The 23691-nt window shown below is 44.7% G+C and overlaps 1 protein-coding gene across 3 annotated transcripts in view; it reads right to left on the bottom strand.

Annotated features, from left to right (window-relative positions):
* Positions 1 to 2170: 2170 nt before the first annotated feature.
* The window catches only part of ANKRD44 (ankyrin repeat domain 44), a 254719-nt gene continuing 233198 nt past the window's right edge, over positions 2171 to 23691 (bottom strand). Inside the window, exons 27-28 of one of the 3 annotated variants that reach the window (XM_077448708.1) lie at positions 14496 to 14575; positions 2171 to 9475 (exon numbers count right to left, since the gene is read on the bottom strand). In XM_077448708.1, coding sequence (XP_077304834.1) covers positions 9270 to 9475; positions 14496 to 14575 — 286 coding nt within the window. In that variant the 3' untranslated portion in view covers positions 2171 to 9269. Of the gene's footprint in view, positions 9476 to 14495; positions 14576 to 23691 lie in introns of those variants that run through there. The other 2 variants (XM_077448709.1, XR_013261861.1) reach the window with 2 other exon arrangements.

Genomic DNA, 23691 nt, shown 5'->3' with positions numbered 1-23691 from the left:
GAACGCCAGTTTCTGGTACAGTGGAGGAGTTACGACCTGAAGAGAATTCCCGGGAACCTGAGTCTCATATTCATGCTCCAGATCATCTCCAGTGATTCTTTCAGCAAGCTTCATCCCGGACAGCCGTCTGGAGGCCGCCCCTTTGGGGGGCTCTGTAAGAGTCCAGGGCTTACTACGCATGCACCAATGGCACGTTGCCACAAGAGGAAATCTGTACCAACTGAGCATGTGCCAAAGACGCCTCAGGGCGCAAACCCACACCTGCGCAGAAGACTTGATGGAAAAAGGCAGAAAAAATGCCCAGGAGGTACACAGGAAGTGACCTCAACCCGATGGAAAAAGGCGGGAAAATCCCCAGGAGGTGCACAGGAAGGGACCTCGACCTGTTGGAAAAGGGTGGGAAAATGCCCAGGAGGCGCACAGGAAGTGACCTCAAACTTCCCTATATAAGCCCAGCCCAGACAGTGCCAAATTGCTGGACTATCTTCAGTCCCCCCTTGTTCCTGTTCTAGTGTGTGATCTGTCTGAACTTGTTGTGACCTGGAAACCTATTTGACTACTCTTGATTGCTGCTTGCCATTGACCTCGGATTTGTACCTTGATCATTCTACTTTACCCCTTTTGTACTCTGCCAGATTGGAACCGACCCCGGCTTGGATTAACTTGGCTTCTGATTAACCCTTTTATAGTTTGTTGCCAAATTGGACTTGACCTCGGCTCTGATCTTGGACTAAGGCTTGCACAGTGCTCTGCACCCCTGGCACTCGTGGTCCACCAAGTCTCTGTCTCCATCTCCAGAGGCTTCAAGGACCCGAGGTGCAAGGGGGGCCTCCCCACTAGTTCGGTCTCACATCAGATATGTGGATCTTGTGACAGCGGGGCACACTCTGAGACAATACCTGGAAGTCACGGCACCCTTTAGACAAACATATTTTCTTTTCATCCTTCTGCATGGAAAAAAAAGAATGCGGGCTTTGGTTAGATCCATTGTTGCATGGATCGTACAGACCATTCAAAGAGCTTATAAAGCAAAGGGCTTGGCTCCTCCAGAGGCAGTGACTGCACACTCAACTCGGAGTATCTTGACTTCTTGGGCGGCTTCTCGACATGTCGCTCCTGAAGTAATCTGTAGAGCGGCTTCCTGGTTGTCTATCAACACATTTGTATCTCATTGCTGTGTTGAACCAGCTGCCTTGTCATCCATTCATTTTGGTTTGCAAGTACTGTCGGTTGACGGTGTTAAATAAATTTGTTTCATTTGCCCACCCGGGTGTGTTTGGCGAGTTATTTCCCACACGCATGCTTCCAGGGAGCCTGTCAGGAAAACGGAAATTTTCCTATCAAATACTTACCGTAATTTTCCTTTCCTGATAGGCTGCATGGCAGCAGGAGTCCCTGTCAATGCTTGGAGTAGGCTAGTTACGGAACATGACTGGTAGTCCAGAGCAAAGATTTATGGGAGAGGTGTCCTATAGGGTAGTTATGGAGGCAGGGCTAACCCACACGTATGCTGCCATGGAGCCTATCAGGAAAGGAATATTACGTTAAGTATTTGATACTTTAATTTTAAGTTTTCTTAAAGGGATAGTGCATGGTATTAGCACACATTTTACACACTGTAGTTGGGCAGTGCCACCCATACCTCCCTGTTTCTATCTAACGTTCTATATGACTTTTGTTCCCTAGGAATTTTGATTCAAATTCACCTGGGAGAATTTTCCCAAGAATTATTCCATTAGGCTAAATTTGAATACCAGAAAACTTACCTTGAATTCATGGCCGGATGAATCTGAAGCTATAGCATATACAATTGTGACGCAATTCAAATTGTAATTGAATGTTATTAAAAACGACTTTTCCCTTTTAATCTGCAGATCTGTAATATTCTGTAAAATGCGATATGGCAGCCTAGAGGCTGGTATAATAGGGAAGATAAAGTGTTACCCTTACCTGTACTACATGAAAGGGACCAAAGCACATGGTATATGTCTTTGGCTCAGTTAATATGTTCTCTGAGCTACATTGAGTTTTCCGACAGATGACAGGCCGTTTCTGCCAATTCACAATTATTGACATAACAACATGTTTTTTTGCCTTTTTAGAAATTTTGGATTAAGCATCTAACATTTTAGAATTGACTGTAACATGAAAAAATAAAACAAACAAGGCCTTTGGTAGATATTTTAACTGCTTTAATTTAGTTTAATGTAAAAGACCCACACTCCATTCTAACAAATATTCATAAATTCAATTTCCAACATAACAGAACATATTATTAGTACCAGTAGTACTGAGCAGAGAAGCAGAGCATCTTTTCCACAATCTTCCACGCTTATCCATGCCATGCCAAGGATTCATACAGTATGGATCATATTCTCATTTTTTTCATAGTTCATATATTACAAAATGTCATTCTTCTCAATGCAAAGTCTTCATAGATAAATACTTTCTGGTAAATCAGCTAGTGGCTTTGGGGTGAAAATACAAAATATATTAACTTCTGTATAGGAAATTAAAGTAGTTGCAAACATATGCTTGATTATATTGTGTCCAAGTTCATCAGCTTAAAATGAAGTGGACAAGCCTTATACTACCAACTCTTTATTTTCTTGCCTAGACAGCTATGCTATGAACAAACTAGTATAGCCTACATACAAACAAGACAAAGGAACATAAGTGCCATATTTATGCCAAACATAATCATATACACAGCGAGAAGCAAAAAAGTAAAACTTTAACCACTTAAGCCCCGGACCAATTTGCAGCCAAAGGACCAGGCCCCTTTTAGCGATTCGGCACTGCGTCGCTGTACTGACAATTGCACGGTCGTGCGACATGGGTCCCAAACAAAATTGGTGTCATTTTTTTCCCACAAATAGAGCTTTCTTTTGGTGGTATTTGATCACCTCTGCTGTTTTTATTTTTTGCGCTATAAACAAAAATAAAGCGACAATTTTGAAAAAAATGCAATATTTTTTACTTTTTGCTATAATAAATATCCCCCAAAAATATATAAAAAAACATTTTTTTCCTCAGTTTAGGCCGATACGTATTCTTCTACATAAAAAAAAAAATCGCAATTAGCGATTGATTGGTTTGTGCAATAGTTATAGTGTTTACAAAATAGGGAATAGTTTTATAGCATTTTTATTAATTTTTCTTTTTTTTACTAGTAATGGCAGCGATCAGTGATTTTTATTGTGACTGCGACATTATGACGGACACATCAGACATTTTTGACACATTTTTGGAACCATTGTCATTTATACAGCAATCAGTGCTATTTAAATGCACTGATTCCTGTGTAAATGACACTGGCAGTGAAGGAGTTAATCACTAGGGGGCAGTGTAGGTGTTATGTATGACGTTATGTGTTTTTTTTATTGTAGGGGGCGTGGCCTGGCATGTGATGTCACTGATGGTCCTTCCCTATAAAAGGAAAGAGATGATCGGTGACAGCCACACAGGGAAGCACAGGAGAGGTTTGTTTACACAGACCTCTCCTCGTTCTTCAGCTCTGTGGTCCCCCGGCCACGGTTACGGAGCACAGGACCGGGTCGGGAGCGCACCGGCGGCGGCGCCCTCCCGACCCACAGCTGGGCACTTAAAAAGCAACATACAGGTACGTGCTTGTGCCCAGCCCTGCCATTCTGCTGACGTACATCGGCGTGAGGCTGTCCTTAAGTGGTTAAAAAAAGGATAACATGAAATAGTGCATTGATTTTAGTTTACATTGACCAGCTTACAATAACCTGATCAATTCTATGATAAATGGTTTAGTAAAATAAAGTTGATCAGTCCTAAAAACCCTTCCTCTGAGTAAAATAATTACTTTATCAGACCTGACAGAGCATGCCTAGTGGGAGCAAATGATTGCTACATAAATCAGCACTATACAAATATTACTCACAGCTCTGCATGCTAGACCTGGATCTGCTTCTTCAGATAGACAAACCCAAAATTGGTAAATATGGGTTCATGTATAGCTTTAAAGAATGCATCAAATATATAAGCTGGGGGTGTAGTATACAGTATTAAACTACTATATTGATACTATTGTGGGAAAGTCCAAACACTGCCACCCTCACTCGGCTGCACAGTTGCTTTAGACCCCTTTCGCACTGCTCGTTTTAGCAGCGATTTTCGGCCGCTAGCGGGACAGTTTAAACCCCAATGAAGGGGCAACACAGGCAATTCCCACAGCCCATTCATTTCAATTGGCACGACATTTTGGGAGCGCCAAAGATGCTGCTTGCAGGACGTTTCCTAAAGTCCCACAAGCCCACTGCCCCAGTGTGAAAATTCACACTGAAATGAATGGGAGGTGGTTTTCAGGTGATTTACAGGTGCTATTTTTAGCGCTAAAACGCCTGAAAACAGCCTCAGTGTGAACGGGGTCTTAAAACAAAAGAATTTCTTCTGTGTTTATCTCAATGAGCATTTTTGTTTTTGTTTTTTTGTTTCAGACTACCAGAGCAGTTCATTTGCATTAAGCTTGCTTGCTTTTCAGTTCCACAGCAAGTACACTCAAAATATTTACATTAGTAAAAAAAAAAATCATTTAGAAGAATGTAATTCGTTTTGCTACCCTATAACCCCATATAAAAATAATCAAAAAGTCAGAATCTGACCCCAGCACTGTCATTCTTTACACAGTGATTATACCTAGGAGAATCTTGGCAAAAAATACCGATACAAAATGTAAAAAATGAAAATATCTACAGCAAATATTATATAGACTGAAAGTGGTTGTAAACCCTTACAACCAACTTTGACCTACAGGTAAGAATAGATTAAGGCTTACCTACACGGTTTAGGAGATATTTGCCAAAATACAGGCACATGCGCCGTAGACAGCGGCACGCAGGCGCACTGAGCGCGCCACTGTCAACGGCGATATGCCGCGAGTGGTGGCTCCCGTGCGCATGCGCAGGAGTGACGTCATCGCGGCTTCGTCGAATGACAGTGGCGGAGCAGCGAGACCCACAGAGACCCACCGAGAAGATGGATGCTCCGGACTACAGGAGACAGCGGTGACATCGTTGGCTCCTATGTCAGGTAAGTGACGCATAATGGGCTACTATGCGATGCATAGTAGTCCATTATGCTTTACCTTTGCAGGTAATCAAAGAGGAAGTTAGCCCATCAGGGTTTGCTTCCTCTTTAAAGCAGTAATTAAACCCAAAAGCAAACATTTTGTTTTATTACTGCTTACTAATTCATAGCCCTTGTACACACGGTCGGAGAATGTGTCCTATCGGACCGTTTGTCGGATATTCCGACTGTGTGTGGTATGCATTGGACTGTTTCCGTCGGAATATCCGTCGGACCAAATTTTCCAACTTGCTGGAAATATTTTCGGACAAACTGGTCCGATCGGACATACTCCGATCATGTGTAGCCTACTCCGACGGACAAAGTGCCACGCATGCTCAGATCAAATTCCTAGACCAAAGCTATTGGCTACTAGCCTGAACGTAGTCCCGTCGTAACGAAATAACGTCATCACGTTATGTACAATCGGATTTTCTGACAACTTGGTCCAACCGTGTGTATGCAACAGTTTCAGACAAAATCCGTCAGACAAAATCCAACGGATTTGGTTGTCAGAATGTCCGACCGTGTGTACAAGGGCTTAGATGTCATGTCTGGATTAATTATCTTTTTTTAGTCTTTCTTTCCTTTATTTTCATCTGGTGATCCAGCCAGTAAGTCTCTTTTTCAATAGAACAAGCTCTCTTCCAGATATATCAGATTACAGCGAGACAAACCATTTACCATTAACATAGGTGCTGAAAATGATCAACGTTTATTTATTCATGTAAAACCTTCATTCCAAAAGGGAAAAAAACTGTTGGCTGCAACTGATTATACAGTGTGAGCTTGTGTTTGGCTTCAATTTGTTAATGTATTTAAATCTAGGTACGGTAAGACTGACAATGCTGCTCTTTGCTGTGCCCCCTGTGCTCCTTAATCTAGAGTAGGAGCACTCTAGTACAGGAGTTGTGTTACTGGCCAGTACACCAGGTGAAAAAAAGAAGGAAAAAAGCTAATAAATAAAACCAATGTAGCCACATTTAATGATTGGTAAGCTGCAATATATTACATTTTTAGTTTTGGGTTTAATACAGATTTAATAATATGCTATTTGTTGTTAGATAACATTTGACTATCACTCATCATTCATGGTTTATCAATTACCTGCTAGTCAATCTCCAATTGAAATGTTCTTTCTCACGAGTTGTCACTCCATTCAATCAATCAATCATATCTCATTTAGTAACTTTATTTTGATCAAAGATAACATCTGAAACAAACCTGTGCTCGGCCTCACTCTCATAAACCAAGCTCCAATCTGGATACTGGGAACTTTAAGTAACCAAAACGCTGGCTTTAGTTACGTTTTGTCCTTCTGCAGAGTTCTACTGAACCCCTTGGACATTACAATGCCAATACCAACCTACTCAAAGCCACATTGCCCAGGCTTAAAGTGTATATTAAACATTTGAAGTCAAATTTGAGAAAACCCCACTACATGTTAGTTATGTGTTCCCATTCGCACTGCATACCTAAAAAAAATATTTCTTACCTTATAAATGTTTCTGCTGTAGAGGTGATGATGTGGGGGGGGGGGGGGGGGTGAGATCTGCAGTGGTAGTGGGTGGGATCAGCAAGATGCAGAGGTGCAGGAGGCTGGAATCGATTACACTGCAATTTGTCACTTAAGTCAGTCAATCGATTCCCCCTCAGGATTCCGTCACTGTGCCTCCAGGGATGCCTTTGCCTCATGGGGACTCCTCGCAGAGAGGAGAGGACCTCCCCCTTCACTCAATTGGTGTCAGCTGACTTTCTGTTTTAGTGTCTGCCCCCACCTCCCTAAATGGATTCTCTCTGGAGTGGAGAGAATAGGTGGGGTGGTCCAGACACTCAGCTCTGCCTCCCCTCATTCGCCAGCAGGTGAAAGCCCCTCTTCTGCACTGGAACAAACAGACACGCGGGTCTCAGTAGCACAGCCAGAATGGACAGATGGGCCCCTCACACTGTCTGATGGGTGGGCAGGCCCCTCACACTGGCAGACAGGCCCCTCACACTGCTAGTGTGGGGGGCTGGGCCCCCTCACACTAGCAGACGGGCGGGCAGGCCTCTCTCACTAGTAGACGTGTGGGTGGGCCCCTCACACTAGCAGACGGGTGGGAAGGCCCCTCACACTGGCAGATGTGCGGGCGGGCCCCCCTGAAGTGGCAGAACTTCAGGGCCAAGTCACAAGTGCGACTGCTGTGACCCTCATAATTCTACCACTGGCTGACTGCAAGCCAAACATTTTCAAAAAATGTCAGTGACTATACAAAGGACATACCAAGTTACCTCTGATTTGCATTCACTGCAGGTGGCCAGTATCTAAATATTTTTTTTTTTTTTTAGGGCAGACAATATTCATATCTAGTTTACAACTGATAATGGGACCTGCCAGCACAGTACAAATGGGATTAATTATGGCTTATGAAATGCTTCAGCTTCCTCATAAACAAAAAGAACGAAGTAGGATTTCTCAGTGCTAGAATTATCATAAAAGAGCATTTACAATAGTAAGCAGCAAATGTTTTTAGGTTATGCTATGTGAATGAGAACATGTAACAATTATAAATAGGTGTTATCTCAAGTTGGCAGCAAAAGTGGAAATACACTTTAGAATCTTCACCACCAGAGACATTTTTCTGTTTTTGCACACATGTTAAATGCACATTTTAAGTCTAAAGATTAGTTAAACCCCCTAAACATTAGATATTTTCTGAAAGCAAAGACCTGGATGATTAAAATGGGGGTATCTGTAATAAACAGCTAAGTCACATGATGTTAACTGTTTATCAAATGCATTTTTTTTGTAAAAAAAATCCAGTAAAGTTACTTTGTGCATAAAAACACTACATTATCCTTTTTTTTTTAATCAAATACAAAAGATGAAGCTGTGATGAGTAAATAGATACACAACATATCAAGCCTTAACACCTGTTCACACCAGTGTGGCTTGTCATGCGAGACAAGTCGCACCCTATTGTCAGCAATGGAACTGTTCAAATTGGTGCGATGCCAACTTTACAGTGCTGCACTGATTTGCAAAAGTACTTCCTGCACTGCTTTTGCTGATTTCAGTTGCAACTTGCATAGACATCTGTGCATGAAGTCGCACAGATGTCAGCCATGTTGCAGCTGAAGTCGCACTGACATTCGGCTTTGAAATAGTGTGGTTTCAAGTGAAGTTGCACGATTTCAAAGCCGCATTCAATGTAAACCTAGACCAAAGCTGCTTACTTCTTGTGAAAAAGCAGAATCATTTGGTACCCAATAGGCGTTGCTTTGAAAGCCTTTACAGGTTATCAATTTACAGTTAACCGGAAATGATGGCCCTGGAATTATTGTTATCACGCCAACATTCATGGCAATAGGTTTTCATATGTAGGTGCACTTATTGCTTGTGTTTATGTTCTTATGATTGTGTTCATAGGAGTAAGGGACAAAAAAAAGTGTTGTTTAATTTTTATATGTTACTATGTTTTTGTTATTTTATGTATTTATTTTACAATAATAGAGGGTCACTAATGTCTTTTTGTGATAGCATACTGTAATGACAGTTTTCTTTACTGGGATGCCTCTTTTGCCCTCCACTGAAGCTAATGGTGCACAGATCATGCTTCATTAGCATCTTCCCTGGCCACATCAGCCGGAAAGTGAGAGCCAAACCTGCAAATAACGCACGCCGCTCCACTGTTTATTCACTGGAGGGGAGATCAACGAAATCCCCCACCATGCCAGTCCCAGACCTGCAGGTAGGATAACAGAGCCTGGAATACATGGTGAAGGCAGTCGGGGGGGGGCAGCACCTTCAGCAGAATATGCAATCACTTCCACATAAATTTGAGTTGTCCATCAAACAAATGGGACCATGTTTAAAATTTCCATCTACCAGCTGCCAGACAGCCTGATGTTGATGTTTTTTTCAGAAGTGAAGCTTATAGCAACTCCATTCGGAGGAATCCATACAACTAAAGTCATCATTCGGTTACTCATTTCCATTAGTGTGCAAAGAAAGCTTGGTTTAGCAGAGTTAAAACGACTAGAGATTTGCTTAGCCTTTGATATAATATGGTGCTCTGTAATATCTGATTCTAATGTTTCTGCTGCTGTAAGGTGCCATATTAGAGTGAACATTACAGCTCCACTGTACTATTTTTCTGAAGGTCTCCAGTTTCATATTTATTTAGCCTTATCTGTCAAGTAAAATCTGCTGTTAGAGAGAAATATTGTAACAGTGAATTCTCATAGGAATGCAGGTTACTGCCATCGTCCTTTTTATCATTAACAGGGTTCAAAGACTTCATTGTGCAGAAAGGAGGGAAAGACATCGAGGGAGCCAATGACAGTGCCAGACATTCAGCAAAATCTTTGTTAGAAGCAGAAGCCAGCACTGGTGTGTGACCTGGACACAAACGCAGACAAAAGCAACAATTAGCCCAAACATTAGTAAGCTACATCTGTGTAACATTTACAAGCAAGCCAACATTCATTTATAAATGACATTCTATGAGGCATAAACAGATAACTCAGCACTGTATTCAGTAAAAAGTAAACCTAAAATACATTTTGCAGTGTACAAACAGCTATAATTTGCCTTTACAAATACACTATATTGACAAAAGTATTGGGACACCTGTCTTTACACGCACATGAACTTTGGCATACCAGTCTTAGTCCGTAGGGTTCAATATTGAGTTGGCCCACCCTTTGCAGCTATAACAGCTTCATGGGAATGTTTGACCATTCTTCCGGAAGCACATTTATTAGGTCAGGCACTGATGTTGGATGAGAAGGCCTGGCTCGCAGTCTCCGCTCTAATTCATTCCAAAGGTGTTCTATAGGGTTGAGGCCAGGACTCTGCACAGGCCCGACAAGTTCCTCCACCCCAAACTCACTCATGGCTTTTATGACCTTGCTTTGTTCACTGGTGCACAGTCATGTTGGAACAGGAAGGGGCCATCACCAAAATGTTTCCATAAAGTTCAGTTTCCTTCACTGAAACTAAGAGGCCAACCCCTGAAAAACAACCCCGCACCATAATCCCCACCTCTACCAAATGATTTGGACCAGTGCACAAAGCAAGGTCCATAAAGACCTCAACCCGGTAGAACACCTTTGGGATGAATTATGCCGCATACACACGATCAGACTATCCGGCGGACTTAGTCTGGCGGACAAACCGCCGTAAAGTCCGCCGGACTGTCCGAACGAGCGTACCTGCTCACACACGTGACTTTTCTGGCGGACTAGAGAAGAACAGAAGGCGGCGGCGACGAAGACAGCGGCAACAGAAGACCGGGCCTCCGCGCCTTCTTCTAGCTCTTTTACAAGCGGTGGCCCGGTCTTCTGTTGCCGCTGTCTTCGTCGTTGCCGCCTTCTGTTCTTCTCTAGTCCGCTGGAAAAGTCACGTGTGTGGGCAGGTACGCTCGTTCGGAGACAGTCCGGCGGACTTTACGGCGGTTTGTCCGCCAGACTAAGTCTGCCGGATAGTCTGACCGGGAAGAAGAACCCAAGAGGGGGACAAGACCCCTGAAGAGGGGGGCAAGACCCCCGAAGTTGGAAGAAGACCCCCGTACCGCGGCAAAGAAGAAAGCCGGGCTCCTCCGTAAGTAAAAGAGCAGAAGATAGTGGAGGAGTCCGGCGAGAAGACCCCCCAAGACAGAAGAAGACCCCCGGAGCTGTGCAATAAACTATTTTTAATCCTTGTGTGTTGTGGTTTATTTACATTTTTTTCACAGGTGAATGGGTAGGGGTACATTGTACCCCATGCTCATTCACATAGGGTTGGGGGCCGGTATCCAGGGGCTCCCGGATTCCAATAAGCCCCCCCGCCCGCAGACCCCGACAACTAACGGCCTGGGTTGTCGGAAAGAGGCCCTTGTCCTCATCAGCATGGGAACAAGGTGCTTTGGGGTGAGGGGGCCACGCGGCCCCCCTCTTCCCCAAAGGACCCCCCATGTTGAGGGCATGCGGCCTGGTACGGCTCAGGAGGGGGGGCGTTCGCTCGTCCCCACCCCCTTTCCTGACGGGCCGGGTTGCGTGCTCGGATAAGGGTCTGATATGGACCTAGGGGTGACCCCCACGCGTATGGCTTCCCCTTTAAGTCCATACCAGGTGACAGGGCCAGCGATGCTTCATTCGCTGGTCCCGGCTACCCGGAGCCATGCTCAAAATGAACGGACTTTCCTCCGAGTGTGTGGGGAAGTCCGTTCATTTCAAAAGTACGGTGGACTAGCACACACACGGCCGTATTGTCCGCCGGACTGCGAGTCCGGCGGACATATTTTGGTGCAAAACTACTTTCTTAGTCCGCCGGACTTTTGGGTAAAATTAAGTCCGCCAGAGCCCACACACGGAGGGATTGACTTTTCCACTGGATTGTTTGATAGTGTGTACGCGGCATAAAGCCGCGTACACACGGGCGGACTGTATGGTCTACTTAGTCCGTCATACAATCCGACGGACAGTCCGTCATACTTTCGAATGAACGGACTTGACCACACACGGATGCACAAACAGTCCGTCGAAAGCTTGCGCAATGACGTGTACAGCACGTACGACGTGACTAGAAATAGGAAGTCCAATACACAGCAATGCAACCTTTCGCCGTGTAAATCCTTTCTGAGCATGCGCCATTCTTAGTCTGTCGAACTAGCCTACTGACGAGCGGATTGTCCGCTGAAACCAAAGTATGACGGACAGAATTTTGAAAAATCCGAAATACTTAGTACGCCAGACTGCACGCTGAAAAAGTCCGCTGAAGCCCACACACGAGCGGACTGTCCGCTGAAATGTGTTTCGACGGACTAAGTAGGCCATACAGTCCGCCCGTGTGTACGTGGCCTTAGAGTGGAGACTGCAAGCCAGGCATTATTGTCCAACATTAGTGCCTGACCTTACAAATGCGCTTCTGGAAGAATGGTCAAACATTCCCATAGACACACTCCTAAACCTTGTGGACAGCCTTCCCAGAAGAGTTGAAGCTGTTATAGCTGCAAAGGGTGGGCCAATTCAATATTGAACCCTACGGACTAAGACTGGAATGCCATTAAAATTAATGTGTGTGTAAAGGCAGCCGTTCCAATACTTTTGACAATATAGGGAATATTCAGGGGCTAATCCTACCCAAATGTAAAACTTTAGTAATGGGTAATAACTACGTTTTATCTCAGTGTGGTGAAGGTATGGCGACTTTTTTCATATTTTTTTATTAATAAACTTAAATTTTTCTAAGAAATTTTCTACAGTTTGTTCTATTTTTGGAGCCCCTTTGATGGGCACTTCTGTGTGCTTTCATCCCCTCTCTCATTCCATTAACCATAGGCTCCAGGAAGACCACCTACTAGCTTTGGTGAGTCGGTTGCTAAAATTAGATATCATCCTGAGTGTACAACAGTTTTTTATTGTTTGTTATTGATAATTCTACGCAGTCATTTAGTTCCTTTATGTAAGACAACTTGTTTTTCAGGTTTTCAAGCCTTTGGGCAAAGGCGTTTACCATCTAAATAAGGAGACAATTATAAGCCTATTTATCAGCAAATGTACCATATCTTAAAAATAGCTTATATGTTTTAGGGGCATTAAGGTTGACTTACTAAATGCAAACAGGCAGTTAATTTTTCACGTGAATGTTTACTTTGCAGGAGAATTTTCCCCAGAGCTTAGTAAATGTGGTGGAATTTCATTTTATAAAGAATACTCAATCACATGCAAGGAAAATAAACATTTTTGCTTGCACATGACTGGATAATCCCTTTAAAACTGAAAGTTCTGTTGCAAAGTGAACACTCCTAGTTGCCTTTAATAAATCAAATCCATTGAGTTATCATGGCATTAAATTACTTCTCTTTGATTCTGGTCCATATAGATACTACACCTCATGCTTTGGTTAATAGCAGCTTTCTGTTTGACATAACTGGTTCCATAAATTAGATTTTCTGAATAGGGAGGGTAATATGTAAAGCTGAATTTATTGCCATATTCATTAGGCTATTTTCAACAATCTTGGCTTCGTGGCACTGGACATTATCCTGCTGAATACTTCATATTAACAAAAATAAACTGCTTGTATAATATGGCTGACCCAATAATGTTCATATACTGTTAACTATGGCCTTAAAACAACGTTCTGCTTTCATAAAAAAAAAAAATGTATGTACCTCCAATACCAAAATTCTTTAAAAACATGTCACACACATACAGCTCAGTGGACAATCCCAATGTGGGATGAATTAACTCCTGTGTTCATGAATCCTTGGCTGGCCAATCAAGATGGCTGAAGATACTGAATCCAGAAAAAGGCCAAGAAAAGATGTCAATGGAGGGGACAGAGTGATAAGGAAATTGCAGCACTAGAGAGGCCTGTTATAAAGTGCAAATATGCTGTGAATACTTGAGCCATTTTGCAATATTGCATTTTTTTTGGATAGACTTGGAAAGGGTAAATACCTCTGCCAAGCTTGTGTGGCTATTTTAGGGAGATTTTACTTAATTTCTTGTCTCTTATTACAGTCTGTAACACCAGGGTAAGAGAGGAGCACTCCTCCCTCAGACCAGGAAGACATAAGAAATAATAATAATCTAGCAGAGGTTCTAGCCTCCCTTATTTTTCAATAAAAGGGAAGTGTCTGGAAATCACCTCAAAGTTGGTCACAGAACACAGTAAAAACCTGAAAGGGGTTCTATTCCTTTGCCATCTGTCCAAAGGAAAAAAAAAAGACTTGGCTGAAGTTCAGCTATAAGATATGGTCAGACATACAGGCAAATTCTGACTGCCTTAAAGGAATTTTAAGACACAAACCTACAAGTTTATCATGGCCAAGCTTGTGTTATAAACAATATGTGAAAAAAAAGGGCAGAATGGAGTAAATCTACATATTTACAGGGTTCTTCTAAATATGGGCAACATTTTTTGGGTACAAATAAGGTCTTATACTACTGAAATCCCAGGCCAATTCAAAAAATCCAGTTCTGATGACTTGAAGAACTGGCATGCATAATTAGGCCAAGTACACCGAGTAGAATATCCTGCTGCCAGGATGTTTACCTCAAATTTCGCCTACAAATATGGTGCCCATAAAGTAAGGTAAAGGGAATTTGTCTTTCTATTGAGAAAAGACATTATTTACTAAATGTTCCAACACTATAAAAATATCTACAATGGTAAATACTTTCAAGCTCAGAAGCTCTCCTTAAATGTGTACAAATTACATCACTTGTAAATATAAAGAAATGAATGCAATCTTCTATTAACGTGGCAAAGATATGGTGAAGCTTGTATTAGATAAGAGAATCTAGCAAACAAAGTGCTCAGATCGGGCCATAGTTGCTAACATGCACACACATGCACATACGTGTTTTGCAAAGCATGCTTCATAGATTGATGTTCGGTTCATTTTTAAATTTATGCAGAAATGATTTACCATTTTCATCAAGCGCCCCTTTACTTATTAGTTTTTCAACAACAGCCTTTAATCCATTTTGTTTTGCTATACGAAGAGGTCTACAATATTAAAAACATACAAAATGTTATTTGTTATAATTTTTTCATACAATGGAAAAATAAAAAAAACAACCATTATATGGCAAATTGTTTTTATGAACATTGTGGTTTTTATTATGATCAGGTAACCCTTTTCAATAATAAATCATAACAAAGTCCTGTTAAACTCGCCTAGCTGAGAACACCATCTTGGGTTCCCATGGTGGCTAGGTTTGGTGACCAAATATGGTCATGTGGTTTTTCATTCAAAAGGTTGGAATCGGCTGGGAAAGTTGTGTACACACTATCAGAATATCATATAATCGTTCCTCGGATGAAAATGTTCACCTAATTTTCTTAGTGTGTACGAGCCTTTAGGGGACATATGTTCTGGAAGGGCTTCCTGAGCTCTGATCCTACTATTTCATTTAGAACAAATTCCTAGGACCATTTTCCAAAGGACAAGTAATTATTAGAATTTTTTTTACCACATATTATCCCACGCAAGGGGATAGTCAAGAAAATGAAAGGAATGAAAAGAACAGTGATCACTTGACATAAGTAAGCAGCATATAGTAATACATGGCTAACTTACTCAGCTAAATGGGCTGCATGAGCACTTTGGTGGCAACACTGCAGAAGCTCTATGACCCTGCAGATCATTGCCACCAAAAACGAGGAAACCCCAGGAAGTGCAAGAATAATTCTCATTATAGCAGTGGTCATCAACCCTGTCCTCAGGCCAGGTTTTATGTATTACCTTGGGGATATGCAGACTAGAGAATACTGCAATCACTGAGCAGCAAATGATATAACCTGTGATGTATTTCAGTCATCTTGCAAACCTGAGGACAGGGTTGATGTCCACTGCATTATAGGGAAGATTTATATTAAAAAAGAAGGGCACAGATAGATAAAATATGTGATTAGTAAGGTTAACAAGTTTTTTAGGGGGTTTGGAATCACATTAACTTTGTTATAATACCTCATTAATTACAATGTTTTTTTTTTATTAATTATTGTAAGGGGTCTTGGTGTTCAAGAAAAGAGGGTAATTTAGGTATGTCCTAAATGTTTGTCATGGTACATCAACCCTATAAAAACTATATTAAAGTCAACAAAACAGGAAAAGACACTAGGGGTTTTGGAACAAAACCCCAGGACTTTTAAGGTGCTGAAACTATATGGTTGGTTAGGGCCACACAAGCACTGTGCTCAAACAAAAAAAAATATTTTTATTTACAAACAATAAAAACACTGATATTGTCAACATAATAAATACAGTTCATAATTTCACTAGAATGATGAAACCATAAAACAACTGATCATTCCATAATATACCACTCTACATGTTTCGCTTGTTCAGCTTCTTCAGGAGTATTTACGGTATATGAATGAACTAGAAAATACATAAAACATTTTTTTATAAATCAATAAATGTGATTACATTAATAAACACAAAAACATGTGAACAGTGTGTCAATTACATAAGTTCAAATATTGACAAATAAAATAACGGATGATTGCATTAACCATACACAATAATACATAGAAAAATCTTTGGATATATTCGTTATTAAAATTATCAAATGCTGTATAAGTCCCACGAAAAATGGGTCAAGAAAAGACTACATATATAGTAGATCTGCAAAGAGTCTTACCAAAAAATGCTGCTGGATAATGTTGACCAAATGTCTGAACCAACAAAAATAGTGGTCAGCAGATGGAATCCCAGTATCGGAGTCCCCAAACTCTAGTGCACTCACACAAATATGGACCACAGGAGGGCTAATAAGATAGATAAATAAATAAACCTGTTAAGGTCTTCAGATAGTGAGTCTGACTGAGTGGAAGGGGACCTCTCTTACGGCTCTGGTTCTAGTCTCTCTGGAATGGGAACAGGGAGACTGGAGCGCAGCGGGGTAGGAGAGTCCAGCCAGGTGCAGCAGCAGATGCTAGGTAGATGAGGATCCTCTGGAGCAGGAGCTCTCTGTAGCAGGAAGGCAGCTGGGAGAAGACCACGGACCGTGGAATCAGGATGGATGGATCTCTGGATGAGGAGGTGGCAGACACAGAAGCAAGCAGGAGCCAGCAGAAGAGTCAGGTACAAGCAGAGGTTCAGCAACGAGAAACAGTCCAAGAAGGGTCAAACAAGCCGAGGTCGGAGCAGGAGAGATCAGCAAGGTCAAACGGAGCCGGGTCAGGTATCAGATAGGGTTCAGGCAGAATAGCAGGTAACTTCGGGTACAAGCTGCAGACGAGACAGCACAGAGCCCCTGCAGCTGTGCCTTTAAATAAGGCCACTGGCGCCAATCGTGCTAACGCTCGCCCGTGCGTGCGTGTACCGCGCGCACATGCGAACGACGTGCACCGGAAGACGCTCGTGCCCACGATGACCCGCGGGACACACGCGCGTGCGCGTATGGAGAGCCGATCGCACGGAACGGGCGGATTCCTGACATTGCCCCCCCACAAGGGGCAACCTCCGGGTGCCCCTAGTGACTCTTTTCTCCGGGTGTGCAGCAAAGAAGGCCTGGATTAGTCTATTAGCATGTACGTTAGTAGCAGGTTCCCAAGAATTATTCTCCGGGCCATAGCCCCTCCATTTAATCAGAAACTGACCTTGTCCCCGTCGTCTTCTGAAATCTAGGATGGCCTCCACTTCAAATTCCTCACTGCCATCAATCAGCACAGGGTCAGGTGGCCTTGTTCCTCTACCAGGGAAGGGATCAGGTACAGCAGGCTTAAGTAGAGCTACATGAAAGACTGGGTGTATTCTCATGGAATCAGGTAAGGACAATTCATATGACACCTCGTTAATCCTCCTCTTAACAGGAAACGGGCCCAGAAACTTGGGTGCCAACTTCCTGGAGGGGCATGCTAATTTTAAATTAGAAGAAGACAGCCATACCTGGTCCCCGACTTGAAGGATCAATTCTCCCCTTCTCCCTCGATCGAAGCTCCTCTTGCTGTCAGCCTGAGCCTTGGTTATGGCCTCCTGCAGGGTCCGGTTGTTCTGCTGAAGAAAGGATACTGTGTCCTGTACTGCTGGAACATGAGATTCTGTAAGGATATTGGGAAGAAAAGACAGGTTAAAACCGTAATTGGCAAAGAACGGGGACTGCCCAGTGGTAGCATGGCTGGCATTGTTGTAGGCGAATTCCGCCAGAGGTAACAGGGAAACCCAATCGTCTTGGACAAAGGAAGAGAAACATCGGATATATTGCTCGAGGGTTTGGTTGGTGCGTTCCGTTTGCCCATTGGTCTGTGGGTGGTAGGCGGAGGACAGGGCCAATTCTATTTTCAAGGCTTCACATAGAGCTCTCCAGAAACGGGAGGTGAACTGAACCCCTCTATCAGATACAATGTTGGTGGGTACCCCGTGAAGCCTGACTATTTCCTTGATGAAAATGTGGGCAGTCTCGGTCGCAGAGGGGGTTCCCTTTAAGGGTAGGAAGTGGGCCATCTTAGACAAATGGTCACAAACTACAAAGATGGCAGTACAGTTCTCAGAAGGGGGAAGTTCCACGATGAAATCCATAGTAATCATCCGCCAGGGGCGGTCGGGTGCGGGAAGAGGTTTAAGCAGCCCCCAGGCCCGATTTCTGGGGACCTTATTCAGGCTACATACGGGGCAAGAATTCACGTACTGCTTGCAGGACTCCCTCATGCCTGGCCACCAGAAGGAGCGTTGTACCAGCTCCAAAGTCTTGCGGACACCAAAGTGGCCAGCGAGCGGATGGTCATGGAGGAGACCCAAGACCTTTACTCTCACATCTTCAGGGACGAAGATCAGGTTGTCCTTCCAAAGCAGGCCTTCCCGGGATGCTAATGAGATTCCTGGGGGACAGGAAGATGTGGAGGAAGCGCTCTTTAGCAGAGATACTAGGTCTGGTTGGATGAGTAGAAAGGTGTTAGCAGGGAGGATGGTATCCGGGGGTGCGGTGTCCTTGGGACTGTCAAACATGCGGGAGAGTGCATCTGGCTTTACGTTTCTTGATCCAGGGCGATAGGTTATGTGAAAACAGAACCGGGAGAAAAAGAGGGCCCAGCGGGCCTGCCGAGGTTTTAGGCGTTTAGCGGTACGGAGGTACTCGAGATTTTTGTGATCCGTGTAGATGAGCACGGGGTGTACCGCCCCCTCAAGTAAGTATCTCCACTCCTCCAAAGCAGACTTAATGGCAAGTAGTTCCCGGTCACCCACATCATAATTCCTCTCCGCCGGGGAGAGTTTTCGGGAAAAGAACCCCACGGGGTGCATCAGGTCGTCTTTACCTAAGCGCTGGGAGACCACCGCCCCTACTGCTATCTCAGAGGCATCTACCTCCAGGATATAGGGTCTAGATGGATCCGGGTGACTGAGGATGGGAGCAGAGGTAAACAAGTCCTTGAGTTTTTTGAAGGCGGCCTGGGCTTCAGGACCCCAAAGAAAACGCGTATTTTGCTTAGTGAACTGGGTGATGGGAGAGATAATGGCTGAGAAACCTTTAATAAATTTTCTATAGAAGTTGGCGAAGCCCACGAAGCGTTGGATTCCTTTCTTGTCGGTGGGGGCTGGCCATTCGAGGACAGCAGCGACTTTTTGCGGGTCCATCCTGATGCCTGCTGGGGAGATTTCAAGGCCGAGGAATTGGATCTCCTGTTGCTCGAATTTACATTTCTCGGCTTTAGCGTAGAGTCCATGTTGCCGGAGCCGAAGCAGTACTCTGCCGACGTGTCCCCGGTGCTGTTCCAGGGATCTGGAGAAGATCAGGATGTCATCAAGATATACAATAACGAAAATATCCAAAAAGTCCCGGAAGACATCGTTAATCAAGTGCTGGAAGGTGGCTGGGGCGTTACACAACCCGAAAGGCATCACCAGGTACTCGTAGTGCCCAAAGCGAGTTCGGAACACAGTTTTCCACTCGTCACCTGCTCGTATACGGACCAAGTTGTAGGCTCCTCTCAAATCTAGCTTGGTGAAGATAGTAGCCAACCTCAGTTTTTGAAAGAGTTCTGGAATCAGGGGTAAGGGATAGCGGTTTTTAATCGTGACTCTGTTCAGCTCTCGATAGTCCACACAGGGTCGGAGGGACTGGTCTTTTTTAGTAACGAAAAATATCCCAGCCCCGGCAGGAGACGTGGAGTGACGGATGAACCCCTTCTTGAGATTCTCAGAGATGTACGCCTTCAGAGCCTCTTGTTCCTTCTCGGATAAAGGGTAGACACGTCCAAACGGGATCTCCGCCCCAGGAAGGAGCTCAATGGGACAGTCGTAGGGGCGATGCGGGGGTAAGGAATCAGCCCCCCGTTTGCTGAAGACATCCAGAAACTCGTGGTAAGGCTCGGGGACTGATTGACATAAGTCCAGGTCTGGGTCTAGGCAGAGAAGCGTTCCGGATTGTACAGAAGCCCCAGGAAGACAGTGGTCCTGGCAGTAGGGGGAGAGGAACCTCACCTCCCCAGAAGACCAGTCAATGGAGGGATTGTGGGCCTGCAGCCATGGTATGCCCAGAATCACAGGGAAGAGTGGGGAAGAAATGACGTCAAGAGTTAACAGTTCCGTATGTCGGCAGGAGGTGGAGGTGGGTAGTGGAAGGGTCTCCTGGGTGACCCGGCCAGACTTAATCTGGGAACCATCGGCCAAGAAGATAGAGAGTCCATGAGGTTTTTTCTGGAGTGGAATGGAATGTAGGTTGGTGAAGGCAGCGTCAATGAAGCAACCACAGGCTCCAGAGTCAAGGATGGCGTTGACGTGGATCGTTCTTCCCGGAAGCTGAAACGAGAGCAGAAGGGCAACATGGAGAGAGTTGGAAGGCAGGTTAAAGGAACTGCGAGACACTGAAGAGAGGCACTTACGTGACTTAACAGGACAGTTGGCCACATAATGTCCGGAGCCGCCACAGTATAGGCACAAGTTCATCTGTCGGCGGCGGGCTCGCTCTTCAGGAGACAGGGTAGGTCGGAGTAGTCCAAGCTGCATAGGTTCCTCAGGAGCAGGAGAAACACTGGCAGGCCCCCTTTGGGGGGAAGGAGAGAAGAAAGGTGTGGAAGACGGGGTTCTGGCGGTCATCCAGGCAGGTCTCAGAGGTTGGGAAGAGCGTTCGGCCCTACGCTCGCGAAGTCTTCGATCTATCTGAATGGCCAGAGCAATTAAGTCCTCTAAGGCGTCAGGGGTACCAACACGGGCTAATTCGTCCTTGAGGCCTTCAGACAGGCCCATGCGAAATTGGTATCTTAGGGCCGACTTGTTCCACTGGGTATCTGCGCTCCAGCGTCTAAAGTCCGAAACGTAGTCCTCAGCCGTCCTACGGCCCTGCTGGAGCGCAGTTAATGCGGATTCTGCGGTGGCAGTCCGCTGGGGATCGTCGTAAAGTTGCGCCATCCCTTCGAAGAAGGTGGAGAGAGTCTGAGTAAGGGGACTGTCATTCTCCAGAAGGTGGTGGGCCCAGGACTGAGGTTCTTCTTGCAGGAGAGAGATGACAAACCCCACCTTAGTTGCCTCCAGGGAGAAGGTCCTGGGCTGGAGGGCAAAGTATAGCTGGCAGGCGTTGCGAAAAGCCCGGAACTTGGAGCGGTCCCCCGAAAACCTCTCCGGAATGGGAACCCTAGGCTCAGGTGGAAGCATCATGATTGCCGAATGGGCAGCTGGCTGAACAGGAGGAGGCTGAGGTGTGGTGTCTGGTGACCCCGGGGTAGAGAGATGCTGAACACGTTCCTCCAACCTGGTGTAGCCATCCTGAAGAGACTTCACGGCCTGGGTGAGAGCCGCAAGGTGGGAGCAGATCTCCTTCATGGCGGAGGCCCCTTCCGCAGACTCAGACATGGCTGTCTCGTACTGTTAAGGTCTTCAGATAGTGAGTCTGACTGAGTGGAAGGGGACCTCTCTTACGGCTCTGGTTCTAGTCTCTCTGGAATGGGAACAGGGAGACCGGAGCGCAGCGGGGTAGGAGAGTCCAGCCAGGTGCAGCAGCAGATGCTAGGTAGATGAGGATCCTCTGGAGCAGGAGCTCTCTGTAGCAGGAAGGCAGCTGGGAGAAGACCACGGACCGTGGAATCAGGATGGATGGATCTCTGGATGAGGAGGTGGCAGACACAGAAGCAAGCAGGAGCCAGCAGAAGAGTCAGGTACAAGCAGAGGTTCAGCAACGAGAAACAGTCCAAGAAGGGTCAAACAAGCCGGGGTCGGAGCAGGAGAGATCAGCAAGGTCAAACGGAGCCGGGTCAGGTATCAGATAGGGTTCAGGCAGAATAGCAGGTAACTTCGGGTACAAGCTGCAGACGAGACAGCACAGAGCCCCTGCAGCTGTGCCTTTAAATAAGGCCACTGGCGCCAATCGTGCTAACGCTCACCCGTAGGCGGGACTTCATCAGCACGCCGTCGCCGCTGATGAAGTCCCGCCTACTTTCGGGGACGCAACGCGTACGGACCACGTGACCTAAGCCGTGACGTCATCCGCAAGCTGCTATACTGATCCATGCATGGACGCTGTGCTACATTTGTTTTCATGCCCAGCACTCAGCACTGGAGATCAGTGCACCAGAATGTGAGTGTATCTCTTTCATTTCTGTTTTAAAATAAATTCGTTTAAACGGAGAGCACTAGATTTTGTTCTTTATGTTTTTATATGGAATCATATTAACTTGAGGATACTGAAAAGGATTCAATCTTTGAGCACTACCGCTACATCTACTGAATGCTGTGATTAACCCATGATGGGAACATGCGTTTTCTGACCTGTCTGTTAAATCAGGGGTCCATATTTTGAGGTGAGAGTCCATCTTGCTTATTGGTGAAGGAATCACATCATCACTTGTTTTGTCGATTGAATGAGAGTGCAACGCCTATTATGTAGGCAAAACTAAGCGGCCCTTTTTTTGCCGCATTAGAGACCATGTGTCTCTCGTATTGAAAAAAGCATGGAAACCCCCATCAGTCGGCTTGTTGGTTTACATCATGCTTTCGATAGCACCAAGATCCACTTCTTTGCTCTGGAATATATTCCACCTGGCCCCAGGGGGGGTGATGATGACAGACTCCTTCTCCAGCGTGCGGCTAAGTGGATCTATGACTTGTCGGCATTAAAATTGCCTGGACTCAATGACGCTATGAGCTATAAATGTTTTTTGTAATAGCTCTTATATTCATTGAAGTGAGCGGAGTTTATTCAACTATTTTTTTTAAATAAATTGGTAACATAAATCTCATTTGCCTTTTTTTTTCTGCATCGACTCTATATGACCTTATTGCCTAATAGTAACTTTATTGGAAATTGAACCCTAATGTGGAGTCTCTATATTTTGCATTCTCATGCACCCATCCTTGTTTTCTTTTTGGGATGGTTGGACCACATGGGCACCGGGGCTCATAGGGATTGGAGCATTAAATCAGGTGTCCCGATCCTTGATGGGCCTTTCTGTTTGGGACTGAGGTATGTCTGTTATTTCCACCCCCTCTGTTTATTTGTAGTTTTCTGTTGTTTTGGACTATGTTTATTGCCCATATGTGCCAAATAGCTTGGGTTGGGCTTTTTCCAATACCCAAGATGGCGCTTCTGGTGTTTAGAACTTGTGTTTTCTTCCTTTTACCCTTGATGAGTCACTTCCGGTTTTGATTGACGCTGTAATAGTGTCATTTCCGGTGGGTCTTGGCTAAGTGCCCTATTTTTTACTTCCGGGTTAGGATGACGCCCTGAGCGTCATCCCCAGGAGGAGCTGTGAATGGGTCTGATGACCATTTCAGCACATGTGCTTGGTACCGCCAAATCTGACGCTTTATGTGCCATTAGGAAGTGGGGGTGGTCATTCTTCCGCCCTTCTTTGCGCCCACAGTTCCGGTGGTGATGTCAGACACCACCTGACTGGGAGAAGCGCGGCTCATTTGCTGCTTGCTTTCTGGCCGGTCTGACAGCTATCCTGTCGGATGGAACTTTTTGACTTCAGTTCTCTGGCTCCAAGTGGACTCTATACTGATTTAAAGGTATGTAGTGGGCTACACCTTCCCTCTTTGACCAACATTTGACTAGGAACATATTCTCATATATTTTTTTATTTTTTCCCATCAGATCTCCATTTACTGGAATTGATTGTCCTGGTGGACATCTATGATGCTGTTATCGGTACAAATCTGAGGATTTTACATCCTCATGAGTTTG

Source organism: Lithobates pipiens, unplaced genomic scaffold (assembly GCF_037356315.1).
Source record: "Lithobates pipiens isolate NorthernLeopardFrog02 unplaced genomic scaffold, aLitPip1_a1.2 Scaffold_22, whole genome shotgun sequence".
NCBI classification, from domain to species: Eukaryota; Metazoa; Chordata; class Amphibia; order Anura; family Ranidae; genus Lithobates; species Lithobates pipiens.
Note: the sequence above shows the minus strand (reverse complement) of the source record. Positions and strands in the feature narration are given on the sequence as shown.